Genomic DNA, 17,835 nt, shown 5'->3' on the forward strand with positions numbered 1-17,835 from the left:
GCACGTTGGAAGGTTTTATACACAGAAAGGGTGAGTTTATGACCTTAAATAATCCCCAGTAGGAAATATCTGACATTCTTAAAGGCTTCTTCTCATATCTTTTCTTTATGCCTTTGCCTTCCTACCTAACTTTTTTGAGGACTTGGGGCGTCCTCCCTTCCCCCCTCATCTCTCTTCCTCTAGGAAGGCTGCCTGAAATAGAAGTTTGTGTTTTTCCTTGTTTATCAAATGGTTCAAATAGTCTTCATGTTGAGCCAGACACTCTTCTAAGCGTTTGATAAATATTAACTCATTGAGACTTCATAAAAACTCTTTGAGGAGGCTACTGTTCTTACCACCCCCTTTTTTTTTTTTAACAGATGATGAAAATGACAAGTAGAGGGATTAAGTAGCTTGCATAAGGACGCAGAGAGTGAGCTGCAGAGCTGGGATTCGAACCCAGACCCCCAGCTCTCAACCTCCACGCAAGAGCTTAATCTAGCCACAGTGCTGAGGTGTGGACGGATTCTGCTGCCGGTCCACCAGCTCAACCACTGGGTAGGCCCTTTTCTATTCACCACAAGCCGAGCTCTCTACAGAAAGGTGCCTTTGAAATGCGAAGGCTGACAGCTTTATTTATGGTTCCATACTGTGGTTTTTGGCTAGAGCTGGCTGGGCACCGGCTATGTGGTAGTCAGTCTTTTAAAAAATGGTGTAATAGTCCCACTGTTTTTGTTGGATAATTGCATGTCTTTAATTTGTGGGATTATAAACAGAGTAGTCACCTAGCTCAGGAGGAGCCAGAAAAAGTTATTTGATATCCACTAAGTCAAGTTTCTATTTTTATTCACCTCTGTAGAAGTAAACATTGTTATGGTCAGGAGAAAAAGCAACATCGTAATATACTCCAATCGGTGTTTCCTGATTGGTTAAGTTAAAAATATGCCTTCTGAAGAAGGTAGGCAATAATTCACCTCCTTTCCTAACAGGTGAATACAATTTTCCTCTTAGATATTATGACAGTTTAGCTTTCTAGAATATGAAAAAAAAGGGGGGGGGGGAATCACACCTTTTTAATTCATGGATTTGGAACAGTGATTTTAAAAAAAAACCTACTTAAATCTCTGCTTACCTTACTCAGAAAATTCTGATAGTTCAAGATAAATGAAAACATTAAATCATGTAAAATAATTACTTATGTCATAAATATGAAGTCCCCATATAGTCACCATACTGGAAATAAGGATATTCATGGTCACTGATGGCTTTTTGTCACTGTTCTGTGATTTAGTTGACTTATGACATATTTATAGGCAAAGAATAGATTATTTAGATAGCATCTTCCATCATAAGACATTTCAGCGGTTTGAAAACTTGAGCCTAATTTAACTGATCAGTCTTTGGAAATGAACCATTCCTTTTGTTTAGCCCATTGGTACGGTATTTAGATTAACTTCTAGGTTTGTATTTAACCTGGGAGAATCCAAACAGCCAGATCAGACAGGTGTTCGTGGTCTTACTGGGGCCCTGACAGAGCTACACACAGAGAGGAGGACTCAAGTCATTGGTTTGTGATTAATGTTTATAGGAAGTAATATTTCTACCATTTTATGGATGGAGCAACTGAGGCACTGAGAGGTTACATGGCTTGCCCTCGATCACAAGGCTGTTTAGTAGATCCAGGAAAATCATGTAAGCTGACCAGGATTTTACATCCAATTCTCACCAACTGTAAAATTTGCAAGTTACCGTGCCTGTCCCTGCCCACAGGCAGTTTACAAACTGGAAGTTGGAACTAAAATGAGAGAATGTTGACATCTCTTTTTAGGGGGAGGAAGCTACCAAGGTTCGCTTTGACTAACAGAGTTGACATGGGGGATATCGTTCTCTGGAGATCCAGCCCTCGTGGACCTGCTGGCTTTTTGCTGATCCCCCATGGCTTTTGTCCATGAGGATTCAATCAGCCGGGGGACCACTGGCTGGGGTGGGGGGCAACAGGACTGTAAATCTGGGAAAGCTGCAAGTATTCAGGGTCTTGAACTTTATCAGGTTTGAATGTGTGATTGTGAAAGTAAAGAGCAGAGAAATGACAGCACTCAGTAAATCAAATGGAGAGAAGATCACGACTGTCAGAGAAAGAGAAAAACAGGCTCTGGGCACAAACGTGGCTGGAAACCTGCACAGTGTGGGAGACTTTTATGATCCCTCCAGACTTTGCCTCCTGAAAAACAAAGCTCTTTCCCCATCATTTTATCTAGAGAACAGTATTCTTTGTTATGTCCCATGGATTCTTTTTTAAGTTTTCGTTATTGCAGTTTAGATCTTATTTTAGAAGATGGGATGCTATAAGAAAAAGAAAGAAAATCAATTGGAAAAAGTCTGGAATGGTCTAGATTTTCTTCTATCAATATTGGGTCCCCTAGCTTCTCACAGATCTTTATTTATTTATTTTTAAATTCCTTAACAAAATGTGATTAATGTAGAATAAGTCTCCTGCATAAACAGCAATGCCAAACTGAAAGGCAAAAAGCATGAGAGTAGTGAGATGACCAGGTCAATTTAGTTAATTCTTTTTTCTCCCTTATATCTAACGCCAGTCCTCAAGGTTGCCCTCCTTCATGGCCCCATCTGTTCATTCACTCCTATCTCCTGCCAGAAAGAAGCTTCCAGGGAGGGGGGTGCTTCTGAGGACTGGAGTTCTTTTCTCAGAGCAGAGGACAAACCTTAAGATTGTTATCTTTGTCCTGTAGTCTGCTGCTGGCATTTGCAAAGGGAACAAGGAATTTTTCCTCTTCAAAGGAACCAGAAAAAGTAGATCTACAATTGTCTGCCCCATCACCCTTTCCTACCATAATGCGATAAATAAAGTCCTCACTGCTGGTACATAGAAAAAGCCCAAGACCTCTGGTGAATGGCAGGTCTCAAAGTTGAATGAGTGCTCAAAGAAGTTCTTTCCTGGGAGTTAATTTAACTCTGGCGGATAGGTGGGTCTCCCAAAAAACTGAAATCTGATGTAGTAGGTGTAAGTCTATTACAATATAGATATTGGTAAAAACAGGTCATGCTTACACAGTGCTTACCATATGCTGGTTACTCTTAACCCTTGATACATAAGACATCTTTTAATCCTCTCAATGATCCTGTAAGGGAGGTACTTTTATCAACCCCATTTTAAAGATGAGGAAACTGAAGCAGAGAGGTTAGGCAATTTGTCTTGGTCACTCAGCTAGGAAGGGGAGGGGTCATGATTCAAACCCAGGAAGGCTGCCCAGAGTCTGGGCTCCTAGGAATTCCCTAGTGTTTGAGCTAGCACACCACCCTCCCGTTTTAATAAGCTCATTGTGAAGCCTAGAGGAAAATCTGAGCATGGGTACTTTTCTAGAGAAAGAAAAAAGACTCAGACATCTCCCTCCATCTTGAAAGTTGTCTGTGGTACTTTGCCTAACCGGCTCTACAGAACTGCAAACCTTTCAGACTGTAAACACTTCAAAACTAGTAGCTACCTCTTCTAGTTCTTCTTTGTGCAGTGCATACTCAGTACTGTCGCGCAAGTGCAGGAAACTGGAGGACTGCATGTAAGTAGACAGCCTTTTGGTCTTAATTCTCTGCATATTTGCAACACAGCTGGAGAGGTCATATTTCTGGGTGGCAAACGCAGTAAGTTTTTTTTTTTTTAATTTTTGGGCACTTTTTTTCTTTAATTGATTCAAGGAGGACATTAGTCACTTAGCAAACAGCTAAAGCCTATCATCTCATTTTTTTCTGCTTCCCCAATGCCCCCTGCCCCACTAGGAAACCAGTCACAAAGGTCTCTGAGCTGAGACAGCTCTGGGGCGGTGGCATCTGCACCCTGACCCTGGAATGGGCATTGCCTAAACACTTAGTGATACCTGCAAAGCCCAGAGAAAGCCCAGGTTTTGCCTGTCTAGTGGGATGGAAATTTCTGCATCTCTCTCACCTTCTTGAGAGCATAAATGGTCCCTTTCCCTCTGATGCTCTGATTTCTCTCACCTCCAGAGGCTGGGTAAGAGCTTAGGATTAGATAAGGTGAATGATTTGGGACTTCACCTTATTTGGAGGGAGAAGTGAGAAGAAGGACATTTTTAACTTCTGGGGCCCAGCATGAGAGGACAGACAGACGCTGAAGATACTGGATTGCCTTTTGGGATTCAGAGTCCTGTCTCTGATGTTGCCAGAGAAGAACAGATGGGAAAGGCAGAAGATGTGGGAAGAAGCCCCACAGCAGCGAAGCCGAGAGTGGTCTCATCTCTTACCCCCAGTTTCTTATCCTGCCGTATTTCAAAGTGGTAGAAAAGGCTTAAGTGGGCCTGGAGTATGGAGGATATTCCATCTCCTTAAGGGGAGAAGCAGCAGCTCTGTGCAGGAAACGGAAAACATGGCATCTGACTCCCCAAGCCCACTTCTCAGTCCTGGATCAGGAAACTGGATTATTTTTTGCTTCACCTTTGGTGAGAGGGAAGGGATTACTCCAGGGTCAGGGCCTCAGCCCAGCTGGCAGCCCTAGGCTTTATGTAGTGAAGCCCGTAGTAATTAATAGTACTAATAGTAAATACCACACTTCATAACCAAACTCAGCCTGAGGATGGCTGAGTATTTGGACTGCTGCCTCCAACCTGGACACTGTTATTCTGAGGGTCCACACCCTCCCCATTAGCCTGTATGATCCCGACGCCGGGTTCCTTCCACCCACCACGTTCTGACTGGGGTTCAAAAGGTCTGCTTCGGACGACCAGAGATGGGGAGTGACACTGCCCCTAGCTCGGCAAACCGCGGGGAGCGGGGCACGAGGTTAGGAGTGGTTTGGCTTTGTAGTATTATTCAGTATCAGAAAATAATCCAAATGGGAGGTAATTTGGGTCCCACTGAGTTCGGTTTAGTTTTTCTGCCTAGTGCAGGGGGGCTGTTTGGGGAGTCCAGCTCCGGCCTGGAGTCCCCGGCTCCCGGGACCCCAGAGCTTGGCACTCCCCACTTGGCGGCCATCCGAGATCGGGGCCACCAAGTGGGGTTCTCAGCGTGTCGGGACGCAAGCAGGCCTCGGGGAGGGAGGCCGGCGCCGGTGTGGAATGTCTTATCGGGATCCGAGAGCCACAAGCTTCCCCTTCGCTTCTTTAAGCGATCACGGAAAGACACCTTTCGATCTTTTGTCAGACATCTTGGCCCTTAATAGCTAAATTTATTTGGTTTAAAGCGGCCTTGGGAGAAGCAGGGAGGGAAAATCTTTCGTCGGTCATTGGGTGGCCTAGATAACAAGCTTTAAAAGAGAGAGGGAAGAAGAAAGTAAAAAGGTTAATGGATGAGGGGAGGGCTGGAAGGCGCCCAGCGTGGGGCTTTTACAGCGACCCTCCTCCGGCCGCCCCCTTATCGCGGCCCTAACTTACCCGCAGCGGATGAAGTACATTAAGTCACGTAAACAGCGCGCGGAGAGGAATGCCACCGCGGTGACCTTTCGCGCGCTGCCGCCGCGAGCCCACCTCCGCGCCGCGCTGGCGGCCACCGGCGGCGCGCGGGGTCTGCGCGGGGATGCGGGGTCGCGGGGCCGCGATCGCGGCCGGCCGGGGTCCGGCGTGGGCGCTGCGCCTTCCTGAGTCCGGGGACCAGCGGCGGGCAGGGGGCGGGGAGCCGGGGCACGCGGTTGGGGCGACCTCTAGGCTGCGCACGTCCCGCGCTTCCGCCGTCACCACCTGACATTTCTAAGGAGTATTTTGGGATTTTCGAGAATTAAAAAACAAAACAACGACAACGCCCCCCCCCTTCCCTCCAACAACTGTCAGGGCCCTGGGCGATGGCCTGCGTCGGAGTGACAGCCACCGAGTTGAATCGGAGAACGCGCCGCCCCGACCCGGCTAGTGGGCCCGGGCGCTGGCGGGCGTGGAGGACGCCGAGGTGACCCAGTGTCCTTTGGCCAAAGCGTCCCCGGGACGGGAAGAAATATGGTACAAGCGAGAAGGCCCCATAAATCTGGTTAAAAACAACAACAACAAAAAACCCTCTCAAGTTAAAACCTATGCTTTAAAGTCAGAAATCGTATGTATTCTTTTTCTTCCTGAAACGTCGCTGGAGCACCCAGGAGCTTGGTGAAATGATAAGCGGATGAGCTTAAGTTTGCGGGCGTAAAGGCGGATCCTCGGAAGACGCGGGTCCTCGTCGGGGCCTCGCGGCTCGTCCAGAAGCGGCGCACAACTGGGCTCCCAAACACCCTTCCAGTTTGGCCGCCAGGCACCCGCCCCCTGCCCTATTGGCGGCTGGGTTCGGGCTGGATTCGAGTCGCGAAGAGCGGGGTGGCGCGCGCGGCCCAAATAAATCAGCCCTGGGGACAGGCCTCGCCCGGGAGGCACCCCGCCCCCCTCCGAGGGTGAGGAGGGCCGCTCGCGGAGGCAGGATCGCTCCGGAGGGGCTACTCCTTGGGTCTCAACAGTCCCGAGAGAAACAATTTCGTTCCAGATTAGCAAATCCACCAAAAAGAGAGAGGCGTTAGGGAAAGAAATGGAAAAAAAAGAAAGGAAAGGAAACACGAAGAAAACTTCTAAGAGCATGACCGTCTACCTGAAGCACTGTGGGGACCATCGCCAGCTCTTGGGGTGCACTTCTTCCTCTGCGCCCCCCTAATCCCTCCGGCCTTCCCGGACCAGCTGGGGCGCTCAGAGGAAGCTCAGAGCGCCGGGCCTCAGGTCCCTGGGGGGTGGCTTTGAAAATGTGCCGCTCCCCGGGGCCCCGGGGGTGTTGTCCCCAAGGCCAAAGGCGATGCGTTGGGAAAACTGCAAACTGGAACAGTCAGGCAACCTGGCATTCTGTCTGAATAAACTCCACGGGTCAGTTTTGTTTTATTTCTCTGTTAACTGACAAGAGAAACAAGACCAGTCTAAAAAACCAGAAAACAACTTGTGACCCTGCAAAAGAGCAAACAATGACTTCCCTGCCCCCACCTTTGTTTTAAGCAATGTTCAAAACTGATTGGGAATCTGGAGGGTAAAATGCCTTGTCCTTTCTCCAGCCTGAGAACTCGCACGTTGTGGAGTTGGTCTGCGTCCCGCCGCTCACCTCTGTCTCAGCCGTGCCGGGGCCAGCGCACCCTCTCCCCGCTGCTGCGGATTGGCGGGAAAAGCCGGTCCCTGGGGGTCAACTATTGTCCAAGGAAATTCACACGGTCACCCACGTAATTGCAAATATAAGAAACACACACACAGCAGGAATCAGGTTCGCGCCAGGGGCTCTTTCTCCTCGGGGCTCAGGCTTGGAGGCCGTTCACAGCCCGGACTCCAACTCAGCCAATGGACTTATTTATTTGTTAACTTGTCTTCGTTAGAAATCACCTCACTGAGATATGAATTAAAAAAAAAAACTTTGCTTTTGAGAGCAAACCTCAGAAATATTTAAGAACAGTTGGACTCAAAGGAAATCAAATGCCCACAACCTTTCTGTAACGGCTTACAAAGGAGCTTCTGCAAAACTCCGTCTACATAAAAATTTGATCGGAACTCACGTAAAAAACAAAAGAAAGGCATTGGAAGCCCTGGTAGGAGTTAAGTGGACGGCGGACGCCGGGTTATCTACTTTGGTAGACGCATTCGATCGAACTCAGGTTAAATTTTAAAGCCCCTGGATCCTGCTCCAGTCGCCAGTCTCCGTTCCAGAGTTTTCTACCTTCAGTCTTTTCGGAATTGCGGCCACGCTGAAACTGGGAGCCGCCGCAGTGATTGGGGGAGGCAAAGAGGAATGTAATAAAAGTGACTAAATTGGATGAGAACGGTTTATGGACCTTTTCGGTAGCAATTTAAAATTCAAAAGTGTTTAGCAGCAATTTACTACGAAGAATGAAAAAAAAAAAAAAAAGAATCGCCGACTTCCTCGATTCCACTCTTTCCTCCCCCGCTCTGCCAGGCCCTGGCCCCTTGTCCCCCAGGATTCACAGGTTCATAGCTCACAGTCACATAGAGAGGAAACATACATTTAGCCAGGAGGTCTCACAATCTCTCAAAACCCTGCTCAGGCTCCTCTCTCTTCCCCAACTGGAAACATACACACACACACACACACACACACACACACACACACACACACACAGGCCAAACGCTTTCAGGGAGACTGACCTTTAGAAAATCATTTACTTCGATTTACCTTAAAAAAAAAAGTGTAAAAATCCATTGCCACAAAACAACTGCTCCTGCCCTAGTTAAAATTCTCTCTCGACAGACTTCTGGGGTCACATCTGTCGGAAGAAATCCTTTTTGTGAGAGAAAGGGAGCGAGACATATATCACGGCTCCTGCCGCGGACGAACCTGCGGCCGCGCGACTCCCCGCTGACAGATCGGCGCTGATAACCCCGCGACGTTCATTTCCAGTCCCTTTGCTGGCTAAGGACCGTATCAGTTTGTACACAGTTGTGATAACCATTTGGAGGGAGCGAAGAAGGGGTGTGTATGTGAGGATGGGGGTGGGGAAGCGGTATTTCGCGCTGGGACCTGGGAAGGTGACCCCCTCCTCTTTCCAACGACTTATCTGATACTTACCTGAAGTTCTCCAGGGAAAGCTCAGAGCAAACGGGATACCAAAACTTGGAGAGCACCTCCGGGGGTGACCGGCGTGGAAACCCTTTTCCATTCTGCACACTTCATGGACTAACCTTTACGTACACCATGACCCCCAAAGTTCCCGTAGTTTAGCTGGGGAGGGCTGACGTGAACCTCCCGAAACTTCCCAGGAATTTAGTACATTTCTAAAAAGCAGGGCAGAGATAGGGAGCTGGGTACTCGAGTTCCTTTTTTCCTAGATCACAGGAGACGAGACCCCCGACGGCCACCACGACCTGAGCCTCAGGGTCTCGAGAAGAGGTTGGGAAAGTTTAAGGTCGGTCACACACAACTGCGGAGCTAAAAGCTCATTTAATGTGCAGGGAGGAGCGGGGAAGGCCAGCGGAGGAAAGCACTTTCCCCCCTTATTCTGGGGGGCGCGCTGACCAGGGAGCTGGCGCGTCTCTCCCGCTGCGATGGCTGCGTGGGGCTGTGCACGGTCAACTCCTCCAGCGCCACCGCCGCCCCCCCCCCCCCCGCCCCCTTGAGCGCGCGTGTAACTGGGGGAGGAGGAATGGGTGTGGGTCGCCAGCCAGGTCAGGCGTTCTGCCACCTCCGCCCCTCCCCCGGCGTCCCCGGGATCGGCGCCCCCTGGATGGACTCGCCCCTACTCCCAGGACGGTGCTCGCGGCTTAGCCCACACCCGCAGGCTGCGCAGGGCTCATTGTCTGCCCGGGCGCGCTCCCCTCCCCCCGCCGCCCGCCGTCTCCTCCCCACCCTCTTTTCTCTCCTCCCCTAGCTCCCTCCTCCTCCTCTTCCTCCTCCTCTTCACCTCCAGCGCCCAGCTGCTCGCAGAGCGCAGTTCCGACCCACAGCCTGGCACCCTTCGGCGAGCGCTGTTTGTTTAGGGCTCGGTGAGTCCAATCAGGAGCGCAGGCTGCAGTTTTCCGGCAGAGCTGTAAGAGGCGCCTCCTCTCTCCTTTTTATTCACCAGCAACACCGCGCAGACCCCGGACTCGCGCTCGCCTGCCGGCGCCCTCGGCCTCTCTCAGCGCTCTGGAGCCCCCTCCGCCACGGCTGTTCTCCATGCGCAGCGCCCACCCGAGGTTCGGCTGCTTCCTCTCTTGCACGATCTCTCCTCTTTCCTCCTCTGCACCCCCCACCCGTCGCTGGCCCGTCGGCCTCGGCTCTCCGGCCCTCTGCGGGCCGCGATCGGCTCCGAGGGTTTCTACCTTCTCCACTCCCAGCAGGCACCCAGGTTCCCGGGACACCGCGGACCGACTTATGGTGTCTTTTCCTCTCCCCGAAGCGCTTATCTGCGCGCAGCCTTATCTCCGAGTTATCTTGGCGCAAAGGGGCGGGAGCCGGCAGTCAGGCGGGCAGAGACTTCTTTCCTGCTATCTAGTCCCGGTCTGTGTGTGGGTATTAATTTTAGTATGGTTATGTCCGATGAGCCCAGGCGATTTGGAAAAGCAGCCCCGAGAAGGCCAGTCCGGCTGTATTTCGCCTCCCTCCTCCACCCCCTCCTTGTCTCCCTGTCATTCTTCCTGCTCTCCCCTTTGGGGTGGCCTCGGCTCCGGGGCGGTCTCGCGTCCCCCCTTACATTTCCCCCTCCTTTTCTCTGCGCTCCGCTCCACCCCGCTACGTCCGATTCCGGAACGGTCTGGCCTTTCCGCGGCTGGGGATGACCGCGGGGTGGGCCGGGGTGGTCTGGCCGGCGTGGCGCGGCCGGCGTGAGCGCACGCGCTGGTGGCTGCAGAGGCGAGCGGTGTCTTAAGGTGTGCGGCGCCGCGGGGACGCGGGTTGGGCAGGAGACTCCGGCCCCGCACGCACCCCGAACTGCCTATGTCCCGAAGGTCCGAGACTGCGATCTCCGCCCTGCGGCCCCACCTTCCAGGGCTGGGTTGCATTTCTCTCTGGGGCTCGCGTTCTGTCTCGTCAGCGCAGTCCGGGAAGCTCTGGGAAAGCCAGTATGGGAGAACGCGGCGGTTTCGTTTTTGGGAACAGGTTGCCTTCCCTGTGCTAATGATTTTCACGCGGGCAGCTCTCATATTGAGGCATTCCGGGCGAGCGACCCCCGTACGGAGGAATGATAAGGCAGCGCCGACACGCACGGCTACTTAAAAAGTTCCTTTGTGTGCCATCAGCCAGGAGGGAGCCACTTCGGGGCGGAAGGAAAACCTCGGCCAGCCTCGCAGTCACCCTTGGGGTCTGGCGCTCGCGCTGATGAAGGATGCTGCGGAGGGGGTGGGAAGGGAGCGCGAAGGGACCCGAGCCGTGCGGGTGAGGGAGAGCTTGTATCCGGGTCCTGGGAAGATCCTGTGGCGGCTGCGCAGGCCCCTTGCCCCTCTCCTTACCCACCCCTTGAGCCCGGGGCAGAAACGGGATCTCTGAGGAATCTCATTAGCCAGGGAGGCGAGTGGAGGTAAGATGTCGTGCAGCCTGCGCTTTGGATAACTCCTTTTTTTATCTCTCCTCCCGACCCTGTCTCCCTCCCCATCCGGTCTCAGGAGCTAGAAGTCAGCTAGGAGGGCGCCGGACCGTGGATGGCCTTGACTGACGGCGGCTGGTGCCTGCCGAAGCGCTTCGGGGCCGCGCCTGCGGACGCCAGCGACTCCGGAGCCTTTCCAGCGCGGGAGCCCTCTACGCCGCCTTCCCCCATCTCCTCCTCTTCTTCCTCCTGCTGCTCTCGCGGTGGGGAGCGCGGCCCCGGCGGCGCCAGCAACTGCAGGACACCGCAGCTCGACAGGGAGGCGGCGGCGGGACCCACGGCCCGCTCGCTGCTGCTTAGCCCCTACGCCTCGCATCCCTTCGGGGCTCCCCACGGACCTTCGGCGCCGGGGATCTCTGGCCCCGGGGGCGCCCTGTCGAGCTGGGAGGACCTATTGCTCTTCACTGACCTCGACCAGGCCGCGACCGCCAGCAAGCTGCTGTGGTCCAGCCGCGGCGCCAAGCTGAGCCCTTTCGCCCCCGAGCAGCCCGAGGAGATGTACCAGACCCTCGCCGCCCTCTCCAGCCAGGGGCCCGCCGCTTACGACGGCGCGCCCGGCGGCTTCGTGCACTCGGCGGCCGCCGCGGCTGCGGCCGCGGCCGCGGCGAGCTCCCCAGTCTACGTTCCCACTACGCGCGTGGGCTCCATGCTGCCCGGCCTGCCGTACCTCCAGGGGGCGGGCGGCGGGCCCGCCAATCACGCGGGCGGCGCGGGCGCGCACCCCGGCTGGCCCCAGGCCTCCGCCGACAGCCCCCCGTACGGCAGCGGAGGCGGCGCGGCGGCCGGCGGGGCGGCGGGGCCCGGCAGCGCCAGCTCCGCCGCGGCGCACGTTTCGGCGCGCTTCCCCTACTCGCCCAGCCCGCCCATGGCCAACGGCGCGGCTCGGGACCCGGGGGGCTACGCGGCGGCCGGCGGCGGGGGCGCGGGCGGCGTGAGCGGTGGAGGCGGCAGTCTGGCGGCCATGGGCGGCCGCGAGCACCAATATGGCTCGCTGTCGGCCGCGCGGCCGCTGAACGGGACGTACCACCACCATCACCACCACCACCCGAGCGCCTACTCGCCCTACGTGGGTGCACCGCTGACGCCCGCCTGGCCCGCCGGACCCTTCGAGACCCCGGTGCTTCACAGCCTGCAGAGCCGCGCCGGAGCCCCGCTCCCTGTGCCGCGGGGCCCCAGCGCAGGTAAGGGTCGCGCCGCGGCATGGGAGTCGGGGCGCGAGGGGGTGTGGAGTAGCTAGTTGACGGGCCCTGTTTCCAGGGCATTCCTGTCTGGGTGCCCGGAGTCTGACCGCGTTGTTGTGGTGCTTCTGTTTTGAACGAGAGAGACTAGATGCGCAGATATGCCTCAGGGTCTGGGAGGAGGTCCAGGGACTTGATGGATAGCGACTGGAGTGGGCAGTTGGAAAAAAATGAGCCCAGGAGGAAACGGACAGGGCCTGAACTTGGTCGCAGACTCCAGTTTGCCTGGGTGGAAGCGTGAGAGTCCATTTGGAGGGTAACTTTAGGAGCGTGTTGGGCATACGATTCACCCTCTCCTCCAATACACACAGTCACACCCAATTCAACTCTCCCAAGGTCGGGAGCTGCGTGTGTTTCCCTCAACGAGAGTGTTTAAAGAGGTCCATGGTGGAAAAGGACCTAGTTGGCATCTCCCTGACCCACAGTGAGAGGGCAAGAAGAGAGGTCAGCCTGGTGACTGTCCCGAGGGAAGGTTGGTGCCGGGGCCCTTTTGCTTGTCATCAGCAGGCCGGCGGGGTGTCGTGCTGTTGCTCCCGCCTGCGTCCCCCAGGCTGGGACCAGGGATCCAGGAGCACTCACGCCTATTCTTCCTCCGGAACCCAGGCCAACAATTTTTCAGTTTCCAATCCCACTCATGCTTTCCATTCCAGTGTCTGGGGGCAGTTTGGAGTGAACTGGGAAAACACAATTGTCAAAATTCCTGCAAATGCCCCACATCTTGAAGAGTGTTTGTCCTGCTCTTCAAGGACAAGGGAGGGTGTGAACTGTTGTCTGGCCTGACAGAGGCACGTTGGCTTCTTTCCTCAGCTTCTGGGTCCTTTTTCGTGCTTTCAGAGGTCTCTCTTTGTATTTAACCTGTTTGATATAACCTGACAGTCTCCTAAGACAAAAAAAATGGACTTTTTTTGGCCGTTGTTTCTTTGAGGGGAGCTGTGGGAGTAAAAAAGTGGCAAAGACAAAGGAGGCACATCAGCCTAAGGTACCCTACCTGGTGCTCTCAGGCCCCAGGTCTGGGCTTCGCGGGAGAGCCCTTCACTTAGGGACAGCAAGTCTTTTAGGGACCCTAATTGGTGAGGGTCAAGTGAGGCACTGCTAGCCTTGTGTTCAGAGACAGCCTGGGAATGCTAGTGGCCTGAAGGTGTGAAGGATCTTATTTGAATTGCGCTCTCTCAGTAACATTGGGCTGAAAATCCCCTCTCCTCTCCTTGCAAAGCTGGTCCTGGAGACCATGGTCTGTGTGTAGAGTGGGGCGGTGGGGAGGGCCCTGTTGAAGTTTGGAGACTTGAGACCACAGAGCCCTGTCACCCTTCCTGCTGCATTAGGGACCCACATCTGGCTCCCGGGAGCAGAGAGACAGGGAGAAGGATCTTCAAAGGATGGAAGGGGGTGGTGGTTAGGCTGTGAGGTTTCTGTCAGTCAAGAATCCAGCAGGGAATCCGAAAGGTTGTGTGAGCTGGGTAGGGGGCAGCTCTGCCTGCTTGGTGACGCACCTTAGCGTGACCTCCGTTTCCCTTTGCCCTCTTCCAGCATTACACAGGACAGAGAAGCAGTCCAAAAGACATAATCGGAGTCTTTGGATGTTTAAAGTAATTGGTTTTGTGAGAAAAATCCTTTTAGAGGTGGTAGGGTGCAATTACAGACAGGTTGTAAGTTTTTCAATCTAAACTTAGCCTATCCTTTCACTAATTTTTTCCCTTTCTGGGTAGAACACTGCAAAGTTAGAAAAATCTTGTGTAGACTCAGAGCATGTTTCAAAAAAAAAAAAAAAAAGGAAAGGGGTTTGGGAACACCCAGCTTTTGCATAAAGAGTCTTTAAAGAAGGCAGGAAGCTGCTGAGAATAAGCCAGTCTGGGGGTGGGGGAGATGAATGACCCTAACTTTGCTTGTCCATTACAGGTGTTCCCATGCTAGAGAGCACCTCTCCTACCAGCTTCCTAACTGATTCTCTGCTTCTCCACTTTGATTTTTTTTTTTAACAAACCATTTTTGGAGGCACTCTTTTTCGAGCAGATGGGCAGGGCTAAAACCTGAGCACTGAGCTTTCTCAACCTGCACAGTGCGGGGTGGAGTAGGGGGCTGTTCTCTGGGAACCTGCTCCATTCACCTCTCCCTGGTGCTGGTGCTGGTGCTGGTGGGGAGTTTTGGGGTGAGTTCTGTCTCCAGAGGCCAGTGCCCTCACAAGCTGCCGCTGAACTGGGTTCCATTCTCGGTCCCGGCATGACATTCGCTGGCCTTGCCCTTCTCCCCTGAGTCTGTCACTGCCCAGGGCCACCCAAAGCAGCCAGGTTAGGAGACAGAGGATGAATTGGGGGGAAATGGTGAGAGACCTTCCAGCACAATCAGATTTCGTGATTTATAAAAAGTAGCTTTTTCTTATTTTAGTTATAGGATTGCAGCTGCTGAATGAGGAGTGGGGAAAAGTGTGGAGGCAATGGGAGCTGTAGATTTTACTTAATTAAAAATAAGCAAACTTCCTAAATTTTATTTATCCAAAGTAGACTTTACGTTTTGTCTCTGAGTTTTCAGCTGACTAAAGAGATTTACCTGGGGCGTTCACACTGTCTTCTCCGGGGAGTCTTTATTGTTCCCAGCCCGGGAGAAGGAGGCCAGGCGTAGGGCTGGGTTCTCCAGGGAATGCCCCAATTCTCCACGGAGAGGGGCTCTGATAGGTAACATTTTAAAGTCAACAACAAAGACAAATACCTTGTTTAACTTCAGTGTCCTTGAAGTCCTGAGCATTTTACTGATTACCGTAGTCAATAGTAGCTTTTAGGGCGGAGAAGAATAAATCTTTGTGATGTGTTCTAAGTTGCAGTATCCCCATGACAACTTTGAACTCGAGTTATGTGGGAGGCTAGTTTCTTTTAAACGTATTTCTTGAGGAGGAAGGAGACTTGTTTTGCAGGGTAAATAATATTAATGGAATGAAAGATTTCTGTATGTCCAAATCCCGTTTAAATATCTGTACAAAAGTTGACGGTAGACACAAGCTGGAGACTGCTCGTGAATAGAAAGGCTTGCTAGCATACTCTTCAAATAAACTGTAAAGTGTAATGTTTATTTACTTTAAAAATTGATTCAGAAATGCTCCTTAAAGAAAGCCAAATGGTAACATTTAAATTTTCTATAATATAAGTAACTCTAGACTGGAGATATTTTAAAGTCTATTTAAAAAGTGCTTGATAAGAACCTCATTTTAGATAATTATTCATATTTAACTTATTCAAGGGGAAGTAATAAATGTTAAAACCATTTACTCTAAAGGCTTCTTTAGAGTAAATTAGCAGGTTTAGGTTAATTGTGAACTCCGGAAAACTAACCAAGTAGCCAAATGACAAATATAATTTAAATAGATGACATAAGTTGAAATTTTAGTGCAGGAAAATAGGAAAAAATTTATTTAGCATTGGGACAGTCCGAGTAATTTTCTGAATTGGTAAAGCATCAACCATTTGTAGATGTTTTGTAGATTGAAGCAATAAGACCCACTTTGGAATCATAATATTTTAGTATTTGGTCTTTGTGGCATGAAAATCGAGCTTAACATTTATCTCTGTGTTTATTAATCTTTTAGTGCTTTCCCCGCCCCCTGAGGAGACCTGAGTAATTTCTAATTAATTGACAAAAGTGCCCAAGAACAGTATTTCTCATTTCACTTGTCTATTTTTTACTGAGGAAAAGGAAGAGTAGTAGATACAGCAAATACCTTCAAAAAGTTAACTTGAGATAGAAGTGAAGAAGACAACCTCACTTTGTCCGGGGATGTTTGTGGGTTAGGGCAGGGGTCAGTGATCATTGTTAATATTGCAAGGCTTGCTGGGGTTTGGCAAGTGGTATATTGTAATTATGATGGATTTCAGTTTTGAAAAGCTTGGGAACAGCCGGAAAGAAGGGGTCAGAGGACCCAAACCAACCTCCCCACGGCTCAACTCTGAGGTCCTTGGAGACAGGAGGCAGATGATTCGGGCCGGGCTTCCAGCTCTGTCTCCGACTGCCCTGGGGTTTGCACTGGGTGCGCCCAGGGGTGCAGAAGTATTGGACAAAGTGTTGGTCAACAGGTCGATCGCGATGACATCAACAGCCGGCTCCCGGCCGGGCCGCCGAGCAGAAAGCCCGGTGGGGAAGGCCGGCACTGCGGATCGGGGTGCTGGGGTGTCGGGGAGGCCCGCGGAGACGGACGGACGGACCGGCGGGCGGGCGGGACCTCACCGGCTTCTCGTCCCCGCAGACCTGCTGGAGGACCTGCCTGAGAGCCGCGAGTGCGTGAACTGCGGCTCCATCCAGACGCCACTGTGGCGGCGGGACGGCACCGGCCACTACTTGTGCAACGCCTGCGGCCTCTACAGCAAGATGAACGGCCTCAGCCGGCCCCTCATCAAGCCGCAGAAGCGCGTGGTGAGTGCGAGCGCCGCCCTCCCCTGCAGCCCGGCCCCAAGCGGCGCTCTTCCCCTGGGGCCGGGGTCTCCCCGCCCGGCCCCGCCCGACCGCACCTGTCCCCGCGGGGGCACCCGGGGCGGGCCGAGTGCCGGCCCCAGCGGTACGCCCGGTTCTCCGGTCGTTTGAGCGCCCACGAGCGCAGGTCCTGAAAGGAGAGTGACGTCCTTAAATGGAAAAAAAAAAAATAATAATGGTGTAGTGTGCTACCATCTTTTAAAAGTACCCAAACTCCCTATATTTACAAATCTCTAGATGTACTTGTAAATGCAGTGAAATAGTTTTGGAAGGAGATACAAGGAATGAGTAATGTTAGTAACCTCCAGGGAGAAAAACTGAGGCTACAGCCCCAGGTCAGGTGAAGGAAGGAGATTTTTATTTTCACTGTGGACTCTTTGGTCTGGTTTGGAGTTTATTCTTGAAAAAAAGCATGCTTCTTTGTAACATGCCCCCTCAAATGGATATGACAACAGCGAACCCACAGTCCCTTTCTCCCCACAGCCTCATCCTCCTGGACCCCTTTGACTCTGTCCCTTCTACCTCTGGGCCCCTTCCACTTCTTCTCAGAGCCAGACTAGTTTTAGCTCCAAATTCCATCCGTCTTTTGGACTGTCCTTGAGTCGGGTGAAAAATTTATTTACTCTAACCTTTGTTATTTTGAAATGTGGATGTTCAGTGAACTACATAGAACTTGAGAAGAAAATGCAGTCTGCATGTTTTTTGCAAGTAGAGGATTTTCACCATCCCGACACATTTCACTATGTTCTATTAAAGTGCGGGAATTCTGATTTTCTTCAGGGATTAATCTCTTATTGTCTTGTGTGTTGTTAAGAAGGAAAGGGTATTTACTGCTGTAGTGATTGGAGAAAATAAACGAAAGCTTTCACAAGCCCCACCGTAAGGCTAACATTTGTTTAGCCAAGCACTCATACTCTAATACCTTTTAAAGTAAAATATTTTACAGTTAGATGCCAGACATCTTAAGTATCCAAGTAATTTATTTAATTGTTATACTCTAATTAGCAGGAACAAATGCTACACATGTTGTTTGTGTTAAATAGATTAGAGTGAAATTGCATCACAATGTAAGTCTGACACCTTAAAGAGAAGCAATTAGTTTTATGGTTGTTTTGTTTTTAATGCATTTAAAATAAAGTGGCCGAG

The 17,835-nt window shown here is 51.9% G+C and overlaps 1 protein-coding gene and 1 long non-coding RNA gene across 5 annotated transcripts in view; one reads left to right on the forward strand and one right to left on the reverse strand.

The window, feature by feature from the left end:
- LOC132436181 (uncharacterized) overlaps positions 1-6,802 on the reverse strand; it is a 59,600-nt gene extending 52,798 nt beyond the window's left edge. Inside the window, exons 1-2 of one of the 3 annotated variants that reach the window (XR_009521726.1) lie at positions 6,544-6,802; positions 5,379-5,690 (exon numbers count right to left, since the gene is read on the reverse strand). This is a non-coding gene — a long non-coding RNA (uncharacterized lncRNA). Of the gene's footprint in view, positions 1-5,378; positions 5,691-6,002; positions 6,333-6,543 lie in introns of those variants that run through there. The other 2 variants (XR_009521728.1, XR_009521727.1) reach the window with 2 other exon arrangements.
- Positions 6,803-8,388: 1,586 nt separating this feature from the next.
- Positions 8,389-17,835, forward strand: part of GATA6 (GATA binding protein 6) — a 31,246-nt gene continuing 21,799 nt past the window's right edge. The window contains exons 1-4 of one of the 2 annotated variants that reach the window (XM_060028779.1): positions 8,389-8,412; positions 9,503-9,614; positions 11,019-12,180; positions 16,466-16,632. In XM_060028779.1, the coding sequence (XP_059884762.1) occupies positions 11,055-12,180; positions 16,466-16,632 (1,293 nt within the window). In that variant the 5' untranslated portion in view covers positions 8,389-8,412; positions 9,503-9,614; positions 11,019-11,054. Of the gene's footprint in view, positions 8,413-9,382; positions 9,615-11,018; positions 12,181-16,465; positions 16,633-17,835 lie in introns of those variants that run through there. The other variant, XM_060028780.1, reaches the window with a different exon arrangement.

Source organism: Delphinus delphis, chromosome 13, assembly GCF_949987515.2.
Source record: "Delphinus delphis chromosome 13, mDelDel1.2, whole genome shotgun sequence".
NCBI classification, from domain to species: Eukaryota; Metazoa; Chordata; class Mammalia; order Artiodactyla; family Delphinidae; genus Delphinus; species Delphinus delphis.